Source organism: Lissotriton vulgaris, chromosome 8 (assembly GCF_964263255.1).
Source record: "Lissotriton vulgaris chromosome 8, aLisVul1.2, whole genome shotgun sequence".
NCBI classification, from domain to species: domain Eukaryota; kingdom Metazoa; phylum Chordata; class Amphibia; order Caudata; family Salamandridae; genus Lissotriton; species Lissotriton vulgaris.
In genome coordinates this window covers 559,677,582-559,692,559 of record NC_141696.1, presented here as the reverse complement: position 1 = coordinate 559,692,559, position 14,978 = coordinate 559,677,582, and the positions used below count along the sequence as shown (strand labels likewise).

General features: G+C 41.5%; 1 protein-coding gene across 1 annotated transcript in view; it reads left to right on the top strand.

Annotated features, from left to right (window-relative positions):
- The window catches only part of PCCA (propionyl-CoA carboxylase subunit alpha), a 2,575,253-nt gene that overhangs the window by 1,003,243 nt on the left and 1,557,032 nt on the right, over positions 1-14,978 (top strand). The window contains exon 11 of the mRNA XM_086934374.1: positions 12,752-12,846. Within this exon, the coding sequence (XP_086790500.1) occupies positions 12,752-12,846 (95 nt within the window). The remainder of the gene's footprint in view (positions 1-12,751; positions 12,847-14,978) is intronic.

Genomic DNA, 14,978 nt, shown 5'->3' with positions numbered 1-14,978 from the left:
AGCTAATCATGCATACCATTACCTACTGCCAGTGCCAACATGTTTCACTGCTATGTTACGTTAAGCAGTTTCATCAGGGCTGCACTCAATTGCTGCCACTTCACTCTTATGGACACTAGTTCTGAAAAATGCAGGAGACAGCCAAGCTACTCATACCGGCTGCTCCGGTATCGACAAGGTCCCCGGGTACTGCTAACATGGAAATATCCCTCGATCCTTGGAAAACTTAACACTCGTCACAGGCTCGGAAGCCTCCTTTCCTCGGCCGGAGTCCATAAGAGTGAATTGGCAGTACCAGCCTTTTTAGCATTCAAGAGCACACGATCACCGCCCTATGAATAAAATTGGTTAAGGGACTGGTGTGCTGTGTGTGTTTTTAACGCACTCTGTTATTTGTGTTTGTTTGTCACCAGCAGATTTTTCTGCACTTCACCATTTGTCACTTTATATGTTGTTTGTTTTGGACACATCTTTTCTTTCCTCTCACTTTTCTGTGAGAAGCAGGTGATCACCGATGATGAGACAGGGGCCTGTCTGGAAATTTCATACCAGTTACCCCGATGGTGGTGTTTCCGTGAGGGGTCATTTGCTTCTCGCACATATTTTCTCTCTATTATGAGGAATGTCTAATTTTTGTGGTGGACGTATGTGACCAACCTTAAGTTGGCTCATTGTGAGTGGGTGTTCTGAGGTGTTGCCCGGGAGAACAGGTGTTTTAATTTGAGCGGAGCAAAAGTGCATTACCTCCTTATAAAGTTTATAAGAGTGTAGTGGGGAGAAAGTTTCCAATATATACCCCCCTGTTTGTCACTATTATAGTAGCACGCGTTTGGATTGGGTCTTTATTTTGAAATATAGTTTGAGTGGAGGGCGACCCTTTCCATTTTCCCCTCCTAGCTCCTCTGTGTTTTGAAAGATTCAGTTTCTAACCTGGAAAGTGGCTTTTCTAGTAGCCATTACCTCGCTAAGAAGAGTTAGTGAACTCCAGGCACTAACCATTCAAGAGCCATTCATACAGGCCCACGCAAATAGAGTTGTACTACGCACCAACCCTACATTCATGACTAAAGTGATTTCGCAGTTCCACATGAACCAGACCATAGAACTGCCAGTTTTCTTTCCTAATCCAGAAAATGTCGCATAGAGATCCCTACACACATTAGATGTCAAAAGGGCTCTAATGTACTATATAGACAGAACAAAGGATTTCAGAAAAACAAAAAGCTTTTTGTTGCATTTTCTCCACAACACAAAGGCAACCCCATTTCCAAAGCAGGGACAGCCAGGTGGATCGTTAAGTGTATACAGATTTGCTGTGCTAAGGCTAAACGCACACTTACCATTCCACCTAGAGCACACTCCAGACGTAAATTAGGAGCGTCCATGACTTTCCTGGGAATATTCCTTTAGAAGAGATATGTAAGGCAGCCACATGGTCCACCACACATACATTTACGAAACACTACTGCGTAGATGTGCATTCTAAACAGCAGGCAGCTGTAGGACAGGCTGTTCTCAAAACTCTTTTTCAGACTGCTGCAGCTGGCACGGGCAGCCGCCGCTAACAGGAGGGACTGCTATGTAATCTGTGCACAGATATGAATTCAGCAGCCCACATGCCTCGAACCGAATATGCTACTTACCAGTATGCATCTGTTCTTGGCATGTAGGGCTGCTGACATTGATATCGCCCACCCTCCTCCCCGGCACCTGTAGCAGCTGTAGCATTCAGAATAACTATGTAGCATGGACATCACTCACTGTATTACACTCCATCTCTGCCACAATGGCGAAAAACAATCTGAGGATGGAGAGGATGCCCATGCGCACTGTAGTCCAGGGGAGGAGCCACCTATCTCGTGATACTTCGAAGACTCTTCCAGGACAACAATGTGCAATCATCCGGACCCAACACTAGGCGGCGATCTATGCACAGATATGAATGTCAGCAGCCCTACATGCCAAGAACAGATGCATACTGGTAAGTAGCATATTCGTTTATCAATGTCTGGATCTGGTGTGTAGCTGGCTCGAACCGGCCACGTTGCTCCTGGTCTACCTAGTGGACCGAGGCTGGTGATGTGATTATTGTGTTTTAGGGCGCCATTAAACCAGAGCAGGTGCTCTTGGTAATTTAGTGGGATTTCAACGTCCTCGAAAGGAGTGTATTCATCCGGAGGTTCCTCTATTTTGTAATAGTGGAAGTCTTTTGTCACAGCGTGTGCTGCTGGAAAATGTACCCATGAATAAAATACCTCTGTCTGCCGATATTCATGTGCCTCTACCACGAATATGACTGTACCACCCCGTGGTGTCAGTCCATTTTCTATAAGTTTAAGAGTTATAGTTCTTCTTACGTTGACCGGAATGATTATAACATTCGGGTCATTTTCTTGGAGACTTGTGCCTTCCTCTAAGAGTTGAGCTGCTATTCTTGCTCGCTCCCTTTCTTCATCACTTTCTGCCATTTAACTGACTGAAAGTTTTCTGTTGCAGATCGAGTTTCACGGAAACAAAGATTAGGTGCACAATATTTTGGAACACTGTATCCTTCAACGTTGATCAAACCAAAAACTAATACATAGGATTCTCATCCTACTAAGTTCTTGCGGATATTAACCTTTCACCCACTCCAGACGTCTATTGGAGTTTTTACGGGGAAAGGGTTCTGTATGAAAAAGCACAACTGAGTTACTCTATTGTCTTGCGTTAGATTATCTCCTTACCAAACGTTAGGCGCCATGTAGTGTAGTTCCTATTTTCCCAATAGGCTCTGCGCATTGGAATAACCTAAACAGCAGTGTTGACGTAGAACTTAGGTCATCTAGGTCTCTACTGACTATGTTAAACTTAATTTAGGTTTGCGCCAGCTAGCTCAGAGGTCACTGGAAACCTTCTTGAATGAATAGGGAGGGACAAGCTCCCTTGGCTCAGACAAGAAGGGATTCAGTTCCCGACAACCGCATAAACATTACAACTGTGCTCCCTCAGAATAAGAGTGTATCTCTAGAGTCGTGTGAAAACAATAGACAGCTATTTCACTCAGTCAGCAGTGCATACTTAGTTTCACCAGAGTGCAGAGAAATAGAGAGACGGGCGTTTTCAATAAAAAGGTGTTATTTATTGAGCAGTCTTCTTTCTCATTCAAGAGAAATGAATTGCCACAATTGCAATACTTAAAGTTAAGTAAAGTGCGTACAGTAAGAGTAATTTTATGAAATACTGTAAAAGCATTGATATGGTTTCTTAGCCATATGATATTTTAAAATGGATAAAATATATACATACATAAATACATTGACTAACGTACTCAACTGGTGCTTCTAACTAAGCCTACCCCGGTGTACCTGACCTAAGCCTAATACGTGGGAAGGGATAAGTAAGTAACAGTTTAAGTTAAGTTGGTTAAGATTATTTTGCCAAGAATCTGCATCAAGAATTCTGCCAAGGGTTTAGTCAGCTCCGTACCTTGGTAATGGAATGTGGGAGGTCTGGTATCTCTTTCCTCAGGAGTCGATATCCCAGCAATCCGCAAGGGTAGGCTGGAAACACCAGAGCTGGATTTTCTCGGCTGGAGAAAAAGAGGGGCGGCTTCAGCGGGCTCTTGTATCAGCTGGGCTCTCGGGCAAGTAGATGGCCGCTCTGCTCCAAACCACTGTGTCTTTGCTTAAAGTAACTGTTGGTATTTTATACCTGGAAGGTGCCGGGTTTGACGTAAGGTTGGACATAAGATGTCACTAAGAACTAACAGTTCTTTCTGGACTTCAGGAGTTCTTGTTCAAATAAAAAAAAAAGCAGGGGGGATTTCCCAGGCTGCTGGAGGCTTGGTTTGTTTAAAGAACGCGTTGTGCTTGCTAGGAGTCGATGGGAGTAGCCGTGTTGTGCTTTGGACTGCATAGGCTATTACTGAATATGGATCTGATTCTTATGCCTTTATCAGGATATTATTGATTATAACCTCACAAGGGCATAAATTGGGAATATCTAATTAGGGTCCTAGATATAAACACGACAAAACTAGAGTATGTCCAATACTGGAAAATATGATCAAGGGAATCAGTGTGGCATTGGCTAAGGCACTGATCACAGCTTTGCCTCCATACAGGTGCAGGAGTACAAAGGCTTTCACCATTTCTCTGAAGTCCATTTTTAAGAAAACCGAATCACTTTCATGGGTAGGGATAATTTGTAATGAATATTGGGTAGAAGCACACCTGATTTTTAGAACGTTTTGTTAATTTTTTGTTTGAACAGCTTGTTGTAACTGATCTATGCGTGCAACAGTGGTAGCTCGTTTGTCCTCACGTGCCAAAAACTGAACCTACCTACCTCGAGTGAAATCGCACCCGACCACTGTGCACTGTTGCAAGACTATTTTAGTTTTTATTTTTCGATTCTTTTTCAATTTTCGTTTTCAAAATCAATTAGAGTTTTAAACAAATCTTTTCAATTCAATACATTGAAAACATCATTCTCATTTGTTACAACTATTTACACATCTGACAGCAGAATTCATATGATAAACAAACATAACAAATTATCCATTTCATTATTCAATTGAATTGAATGCCCGATGCATTTCGAGCCCAACAGGGCTCTTCTTCCGGGGCCTGAAATCTAAACAGATGGAAACATTAGTTTTAGAAAACAGTTCATTACATGACGGACCAACAGATTTGAATTTGTTTTGTGTAAATGCTCAAACTTAAAAAAACCTCCACCTCATACCACGTGGTTAATGTGGAATACGATTACCCTACACGTTTCGTGACTCAAACGCTGTTCTAAAATGCAGAAAATATAAACAAACCGACATCATACCAAATGCTGAAGACCAAGCTAAAGAAATGAAGCTCAAGGTGCTTCGAGGAAGCTGAACTCGCCCGCGTTGAAAAATGCTGTGGTCGTCAATTCTACAAGAAAAAACATAAAACAAAAGCTTTTACCAAACGTTTGATTGGACGAACGAGTCGACAGTCTCGTTCGTGCATTCAAACGTTTGGTAAATGCTTCGCGAGTCGACACGGCAGAAGAGTTTAGTTGGATGAGCAATTAAGGTATGCGCTTGGTTTAGCGGTTTGTAGATAGGTTTTTGATTGAGAACCAGTCCACTTAGTTTGTTCTTTCTTGTAGAATTGACGACCACAGCATTTTTCAACGAGGGTGAGTTCAGCCTCCTCGAAGCACCTTGAGCTTCATTTCTTTAGCTTGGTCTTCGGCATTTGGTATGATGTCGGTTTGTTTATATTTTCTGCATTTCAGAACAGCGTTTGTGTCACCAAACGTGTAGGGTAAGCGTATTCCACATTTACCACGTGGTATGAGGTGGAGGTTTTTTAAGTTTGAGCACTTACACCAAACAAATTCAAATCTGTTGGTCCCTCATGTAATGAACTTTTTTCTAAAACAAATGTTTCCATCTGTTTAGATTTCAGGCCCCGGAGGAAGAGCCCTGTTGGGCTCGAAATGCATCGGGCATTCAATTCAATTGAATAATGAAATGGATAATTTGTTATGTTTGTTTATCATATGAATTCTGCTGTCAGATGTGTAAATAGTTGTAACAAATGAGAATGATGTTTTCAATTTATTGAATTGAAAAGATTTGTTTAAAACTCTAATTGATTTTGAAAATGAAAATTGAAAAAGAATCCAAAAATAAAAACTAAAATAGTCTTGCAACAGTGCACAGTGGTCGGGTGTGATTTCACTCGAGGTAGGAGGGATAATTTGTACCATGCTGCATAGGCAAGGAAATTGTGTGTTCTCCGTTAATAGTGACAGTAATTCATACTATGAATTATTCTGAGCTCCATTGAGCTTCATCTCTGTTACATAAAATGTACATATTGTTCTGTTGATTTTTCACTTATGTAGAATTTAAAGTAAACAAATAGATCTGGTCACCGAGCAGAAAAAGACACAAGGAATGAAGTGTGTGAGAGAACCAAGAATGCATGTTTAGTGACAAGGAGCAAACAACATAATCAGCTGATCATATCTGAAGGTAAAGGTGAAATAGTGTTACTTAGACCGCTTAGTGAGATGTCAGTGCAAGGCCAAGAAAAACTTAACATTAGGCAATGCCCTTTAGGATGGATACTGTGTCTCACATTGTCATGTATAAAAATATCCCTAGATATCGGATTGCATCCAGAAATTTGTCAGTTCTGTTCAAAGGTGCTCCGGAGTACCTCTAGAAGTAGAACCACATAGGTATAACTAACCGATCGGATGCTTCAGGTCTATGTAGACTCTAGAGTAGTGATACTCAAAGTCCGGCCCGGGGGCCGCATGCAGCCCTCCTGGCCTTTACATGCGGCTCCCTGGGCAGCAGCAGCACTAGGCTGTTGTTTACTCGACTCCGTATTAACATAAAAACAATGTTAAATATACAGCAATCACTTATTTAAAGGTAACAAGGCCCTTAACTTTAGGAACACCCTCCTTATAAAAAAAGCCACTAGATATACATGCTTTGCTTCCCCTATACCCACTTTACACCCCCTGCTGACATCAGTGCGACCCTCGGTCACACCATAGATTAAACTTTGCGGCGCCCGGGAAAATGTTTGTGAGTATCTATGCTCTAGAGCATGCCATTATTTCCATCTTAGTTTCATGCACCACATAGGCAAATGGGAGAGAACTAGAAAATGGACGAACATTACCAATGATTCCAAACCATCAGAATTCAGGGAGCCCGGGCAATGAGTAATCTGTGAGAATACAATGGTAGCCATCAGCAAAACATACTACTTCATGCAATACATCTATATGAAGACTCTATTGCAGTACAACCAATAACCAAGGAATTATCTGGTGAATTAAGAAACCATACATTACACCTCTGAAGGACACCATGACCAAAACCTACTTCTGTTCCAGCCTTAATATCCAACCTGTAGTGCCTCATAAGAAGTATCCAGGATAAGTACAGTAACCACACAACCTATTCCAAGGTCCTGAATCCTAAGGCCCACTATTGTTAGAACTATCTTAGTGAATGAATATGATAGTATATCTCTTTGTTAAAAGGATGTTGAACCTTTACCCACAACATGTTACCTCCTTCATCATCAGGTTCCATCAGTTTTCGACTGGACTTCCACTGAGGCCTTGTAAAGTGAAACCGGCAGTCACAAATGTCAAGTCGGTCTGGAAGATGCATTGTGTGTATGTCTGTCACCTTAGCGAAGAGTCTCATGGCCTACCTTTAAAGCCTCAAATTGTGGAGAAAAGCATATTCAAGATTTAGTGGTTACCCATCCTTAGCTAAAATTGTGTGTGAACTGCAAAAGACTTTACTATATAAGATTGTCAGAAATTACCATGGGTACGGTCTGTGCATAAAAAGTGTCCCACCCCACACTATTGTGAAGGTAATTCCTAGTCTTTAGTGTCAGGAACGTTTACTTGGAATTAAGCATGAGCATAGGACTCCAGGGTACCATAATCGGTTGAATGATCAAATGTAAACTTTTAGTCACACAATACTTAATAGTGTTATAATTGAGTACTTTTTATCCAGGGGCATGACATTTTCTATAATCCTAGATATAAGACACGAAAATGGGGACAAATCTCTCAGAGAAAACCATTCTGAGAACCATTTGCACCTGCACCAATGCACCAACTACATGCGAATCCTAGGGTGTTGAGGGAGTGTTACTGTATATGGAAGTCTCCTAGCCTGAAGGCATATCATCAGAAGTTTGAAGTGTAGTGCTAAACCCCTCAAGTGGGATAAAATGCCACTTGAGGGATGCTGCTTTGATGTAAGGTCTTTCTGATGTGTGCTCACCCACAGCTAGACCTATAGGACTAGGAAGACACAGAATGGCAAGAAGTGCAGTAGATTCAACAAGTTCTTGGATATGAGTTGAGTGGTAAGGCACATATTCTCCAGGGCATCTTGGGCACTGTTCTAACCCACTGAATAGTGCAAAAGAGTATTGACTGGGCTTAAATAAAGGGAGTTTTTTTAGGACAGTTTTACGTTTTTTAATTGGGCAACTCGCATACCTGGGCTGCAGAAATTGAGTTCCAAATGTTTAACAGTCTATTGCCACCAGTAGGAATGAGGCAGAAGGAACATTAAACTGTCGAGTACCTGTGGACCTTGGAGTTCTGCTAGAACAAGGAAAACATATTTTGTCTCTTGAGTATTCCAAACTAGATCCAATGAAGTATCAATAAAACTACTCTCTCCCCATGGGTAGTGCACTATTTTGTTCTAGCTGATCATAGGTGCCTGGATTTTCATAGATCCAACACAAGTTGCACAACTGCTTTTTATGACATTTTGTGTTTTCCTATATATTTCTTACTGCACCCCAAATGGAGTGGTTGCATAGTCAGTCTACGAGTTAACTAATGTCTGACCTCGAAGAATCCTAATATGCTGGAAATGAGACGAGACAGGAAAAAAACGTGCTTTGACTTGATTTTTCTTGTTCAGATTGGCATCCAGCCTGCCCATCTGCATTTTACATTACTCCAGGGTTGCCTTGGGAGTGGTGGAATATTGAAAGCATTCCCCAGAGATGTATACATTGATTATACCAGCGCTGCAGTGTTTGTTTTGTGGTTTAATAGCGAACGATTTTGCTTCACATGGACCTCCTCATGAGGGAGATTCATATTTGGAAAATCTGAAACAGCTACATGATACTTTGCACTCTTTCGTGTGGGGACCTGTATACCACACCGCCCCTTATCAAGAACTCTTCAGTGAATTCAAGGTGCTGGGATAGTATCCAAAAGAAACCAGTTGTGATTTCTTAGAAGCAAAGCGAGGCAGCAGATCCTTTCGGGCACTTTGGGTCCTGGGGTCTATGTGTTAACTAAATAGGTCCATAGGTGGGAGATAGGCTGCTGAGGGGAGATTAATATGCTGCAAAACTCATTAGTTATTTTTGTGGGACGCATGGGGTACTGAATACACGGGTGTTCCAGAACAGCTTGCTCTCCCCATACAGGTGCTTGTGTCTATTCCAATCCCATCAACTGTTGATTTGGCCTGTATTTTGCAGAGACTTTTGACAGAGGCCATCTGACAGGTTGGATGTTCTGGGAATGAGTGCAGGGGAACATCATAGCAGCTGCTTGTGAGGGCTGTTGCAAGATGGGCATCATCTCAGAGTCAGGCAGCTATGAGGTCATAAAATACATTGGCAGCTATTGTAGAACCAGCGATCCTAGAAACAACCAAACGAAGTACAAAGTCGTCTGACCAGCAGAGTGGCAAATCATGAATCAACGTGTTCAGGAATTGAGAGGGTGTGGAGCTCGGTATGTTGGACATTTGAATTGACTGCCCCACTCTGGTTGGTGCAAAAACAACAGTTGATGGACAGAATGCAGAACAATCTCATACATTCACCCCAGGACAGAGATCTGGGCCTAAATCCATTTTTTTGCTCACCATGCCTTTCCAGTTTGAACCCAGTCTTATGCAAATCAGTCTTGACCCTTTGCCCCATGAGAACAGTCTAGCCCGAACTGCCAAGCCAGGTCCTCCCGGGACTGGAAACAAGCATCCTAGGACCGGTTTCAGGCTTTCAGCCCTCATCATCCAGGATAGCTTGATTCCAGTGGCATTGAGAGCACAGGATTCACATCTGAGCATACCCGTCCCACTCTGGGTGACAAATGCAAAAATGTGGCGGAGAAGTTATGGTGCATTCTAGGCAATGTAAATAATTATTTGGTGCTGCTCCTCACTTATGGTGCTTCAAAATCCACTTGAGAATTGAGCACAGATTTTCCCTATTTTTTTGTGGCTGTTTCTCTTTCACTTTTACATGTCTCTGGGTTCTAAGAAACAATTGAAGCAGATCCATCTCGGACATGTTAACACTTACATCAGGACACGAAGTACGAAACTGCTCTGTAGATGACTCACCAAGCCCATTGCCAGTGTTCAAGCTTGAAATGCTGCAACAAATAGTAAAATCTATGACTGGGACGGATGTGAAATTTCCCAAGTTATACACATTATTGAAACAGGAGACGAGTGAATGAACTTAAAGTGAACACTAGACAGAAGCATATTTAATCTGCTTCAGCTGCAGAAGTTACTTAAATGAAGAAACGCAAAGCTTGTAACTGAGAGTAGTCTAACCTCAATCTGTACCAAGCATTGGAAACTCCAAATGATTGCCTCCCTATTGTGGATTCTCTGGTCCCTTGAGAAGAGTAAGGGTAAAATCTGAGGAGGGTACTGGAAAATAGATATACATCAGTATGGTGAAACACTGAAGAGTCTCCAGCTGAACATTGTAGATTGTCTCCAAGTTGGCTATGAAGGTGCATGGTTCGGAAGAGAGCATGGTGAGCCTTTGATTACGGTTCAGCTTATAGATGATTTGGGTAGAAAATGACTCCTGAGCAGGATGAGAAATAAAGGTAAGGGTCTTTATTAGTCCCTACTGTTACTGATATCCCATGATGTGAGTAAGATAATGTAGAGGAGAAGAAAATCATGGAGCCAGTGTACAAGCCATTTTTAGGCTGTGGAGAAAAGGAGGGGATATTGTCTTCTGCAAAGCTAAGAGCGATAACTGAAGGGACATAATACGTACTACGGGAAGAGGAACCAACTATTCACTCTTCCAGGCATGTTGAGGAGAAGGCAGTCCTGACTTGAAACAAGAAATGGTTTCCTGAGGTTCAGGTTCTAGCCCAGGCATGGCACTGCCAGCTGTTATAAATACATGAGCATATGGATATTAGTGTCAGGAAAGGTGCCAGGCATTGATGGTTTGGGTGTCTATGGTCGGAGAGACATCTACACCGTAGTTGGGACAGCTATGGTGCATTTCTGAGTGATGACCATGTCACACGAGAACTGAGTTCTGAAATTGAATTTTATTTGGGTGACTGATGTATTACCTACTGCTTGCTGATTGGGATGTTGGGGTATATCCCACTTGTGATTCTGTACTTAAAATAATGAATAACGAAATAAAATAGAGAGGGTGGCAAAATCTAGTAAGGATGATATATTATGCAATACACTTCAGGTGTTTTCTAGGTGAAGCAGAGAGCGGAGTGGCTCCAGTGACACCAAGTTGGTGTCACTTTTGAAAGCCCCTCCTTGCTCGCCTCAACGTTGGGGAAGAGGTGCCCTTTGAAGTAAGAGTCTGGGGAGGCATGTGAGTCAGATTAACCATTTCCTGGGCTGATGAGGCTGTTTTGCAGAGAAGTCTTTTCTTGGCCATATGAAGCCATGTTTGGGTACTGTATGATTGTGCCCAACCATTTGGGTCTGTAACTGTGCACTGGAAACTATGTTTGCCATTTGAAGCTGTATGTAAGCATTTGAGGCTTGATTCGGGTAGGGGATACCCATACTGGATATAAACTGCACTCCTGCCATATCATGGCTGCACGCCTGGCTTAATATTACTGTACCCATGATGGTGGCATCTGGGGTAGGGTTTTTACGGTTGCTTTTCCTCTTTCTTGAGTAGCTCCATACTGAAATAAGGAAGACTCATAAGGAGAAAAGTAGGGCTTCCCAAAATAGGCTATATAATATGTTGGAAGAAGTTATTTTGTTCTTTACCAAAACTCAGTATTGAGGCAGACATCCCTTTGTTTGTAAGTCGCCATCCCAATGGGTATCCGCTGATATGTAGAGATGGCAACTCATTAGTCATTTGGTTCAGTATTTTAAATCGGTTTATCAAGATGGAAGATTTTCTGCATTTCTGCTCGACTTAACACCATGAAGAAGTCAAAGGTTTACAAACCGTGTGAGATTAAATCTAAAGTAGGCTTTCCCAATAAAAAGAATTGAATGAGAAAAGCGCTGAATATCATTCATTTACTGGTTTAAATATATACAAGAGACTAGCGCCTCCTTTGTGGGAAGCAAGGAGAAGAGAGTACACATAATTTCCGTGCTGGACATACAAAACCCTCTCTTATTTACGGAGTACGTGTTTAGGTGTAGCTTGACAGTGCTGCTGCCTGCCGATGTACTGGAAGCCTTCCAGGAAGTGTTTCCTTTGGAATGCAGGCGGGACTATTATAGAAAAGTACACTTAACCACTACACGATTTGCCACATTCAGTTCATGCATCTCCCTTGTTCAATGTATAGAAAATTATTTTTTTTGTGACTTTTTTTCCTTTGGTAATGCCAGTGGCGGCTTTGATGTGCTAATTCATGAATTTTAATAATTCATTTAAAGGCTTTCATTTAATTAATTTAACTAACTAATTAAAATAAATTAAATTAATTTAATGTAATTAATGCAATGGCTTTTGAGCATGCAGCAACATTTGTAAGAGCCTATGTTGCTATGCGCTGGTGCATTAAAGCCAGAGACGTTGGCTTGACCAGTGCTTGTTTCCTCCTTGTCATGTTGCTAACCCAAGCCCCTGGAGTTGCCTAATTCTGTAGCTGCATATTGGAGGTCATGTGGACATTGAGGGGGTCATTAGGATTGGGCTCTCCTTCCTCTCTCACCTTGCTTCTTGTACCCAACAGCATTCTCTCGATTCCCGGAGTATGTGGCCAGTTCAGCAGCCCAAAACAGCATACTGTGTTGAGATAGTTTGAAGATTTGCTAATATGGGTTCTGTATTTTATCTGTGGGTTTTGTTGCTTTCCCTTTTAATGAAGATAAAGCTTAGCTGTGTAAACCAATACATTAAAATGCTCGAGTGTCTGGTTAACGCTGAAATATGAAACATATTTATATATATATATATATATTTTGTTTTGTTTTACTTGTCAGGTGTTAGCGGATAAACATGGCAATGCTTTGTGGCTTAATGAACGAGAGTGTTCTATTCAAAGAAGAAATCAGAAAGTAGTGGAAGAGGCACCAAGGTGAGTGTTTTTTCACACATTTTGGCAGGTGTACCTGCCCAGGGCGATGTTATGCTTCACGCTTTGTGTATGAATTCCTTCACTACATTTCAAACGAAAATTCTTATATTCAGTTGGTTTTAAGTAGCATTAACTTAAAATGTCACCAAGTCTGGCATGTCTAAGAAATTAGTTCTGTGTAGGTTTTCAGCTGGTCTTGGGCAAGTTGGCAACAACAACAAAGAGTTTAAACATGTGTCCAGGATTAAGACTGATGGCTCTTATGAGTGTAGTCCTTCGAGCAACATTTGAGCATTGCCTTATGCTGTTCTGTGCTTGTAGCATGCTAATACCCACCTGTTTATTTTGACCAAAATACAGTCTTTTGACACATGTGGTAGTTTTTCGAAGCAAAGACCTGATTAATTACTTAAAGTAGGGCATTATTTTACCACTTTTCCAATTCTGCAACTGTTGCCTTTCTACTAGAGGACATGGGTACCACACACACACACACATACAGCACTGTTTGTAAATAATACAAAGTATGAATGCTTTTGGAAACTTATCATATTCATGGTACTTCGCTTACTGCATTCGACATTATGTCCCATGTACATTGTTCATTAACCTAGAATTAATTTGCTCTTTTTTCTGTTCTGCTTTTACACTCTTCCAAAGTGGCTTGGAATCCTGCGGTGGCCAGGATCAGGAACTCTTTCTTAAAATTATGTCCTATCTTGCAGTTTTAATTTTTCCATTCCAACCCCACTTGGTCCTATATGTCCCCAGTCTAACTTCCTCAGATCTTGTTTTTCTGCCTACTGGGTATTAGTCCTAGATTTTGTATGCATTTACTTGATTTTACTTTCGTTAGGATTTACCTCTGCAGAGCTCTCCCTCTTGCTTCACAAATGTTGTTTTCATGTAGACTTTTATACAATGCTTCATTTGAGCCAGTGGTTTCTGGTGCTTGGCACCGGGACTTGTGACAATCTGCCACTTGGTGGCGCTGTTTGTCTACTTTTGAAATGAGCTCTACTATAGAGAGTTTAATAATTCAATATACATTAAAACTGATTATTACCTGCCACCCTCTCCACACTTATAACTTTGGGTGGCCTGGCATAGTCTGAATTGTGCTATTTGTAGGAGTGTGATAGTAGTTTTGTTTGTAACGTCATTGGCTGGGCTGGCAGGGGCAATAGGTGGGGCAAGCTGCAATTGCCGCCTGAGAAGGGCCCTGGCACTTACTTTTATTTTACATATTAAGCACTGCATGTATACCTCTGCTACCAGTTTCATGTGTGACATGTTCATCAGGATCGTTGCTCTCCGTTTCGAACAGTGACTGAAACACGGTATATTCAGCATTTTCTTTGAGAAGGTACAGAACTACTACCAAGGATTTCTGGGTAGGGTTTTTAGTATACAGGAAAAATTGGCACACATAACCGGTAGCGGTGAGAGTAGAAGTAAAAACAGAGTAAAGACGGTGCTACTAGGTCAAGGGGGAACCCAAAACTCCTGAAATAGAGTGGGCAAAAGCCAACCCTGTGCAATGTCCTATTTTTGGAAACATGAGACTTAATGTTTTCCATTCTGAAAAACTATGGCACTGTTACCTGTGTTTTGAATTTGTTCTTTCCCGCCATTTACTCTTTGTACTTTTTCCTTTTCCAGATGTTTACTCCATGGTCTTCTATTTTCCTTTTAAACCATTTTTTCCATTACAGAGTCTACTTTTTTTATTTCCCACTTTTTTATTTCCCACATCACTACAGGTCCTGTCCTTTGCTAATGTGTGAAGTCACATATTTTGTCCTTTCCACTTTACTTATAGGGTTTCCACTCACCAGGAGGTGTACTTTCTCGCCTCATGTAATTGTTTTTGGACACTTTACCCATACTTGTACAAAGTACTGTACTGTGTTTTTTGATTTATTATCCCCAGCCCTGAAGAGTCACGGGCAACTACCCGCTAGACGAAACACGTGTCTGCTGCTCTCTTCTTGGTGTCTCCTCTGGAAGGAGGACCAATAATTACATAAAACAAAGAAAAACTATTACTGGTTGTCGACCCTGTCTTCTGTTTTTGCTTCCAGAATGAAACTGCTGATACATATGGTCTTTTTGAATTGATTTAACTTAAC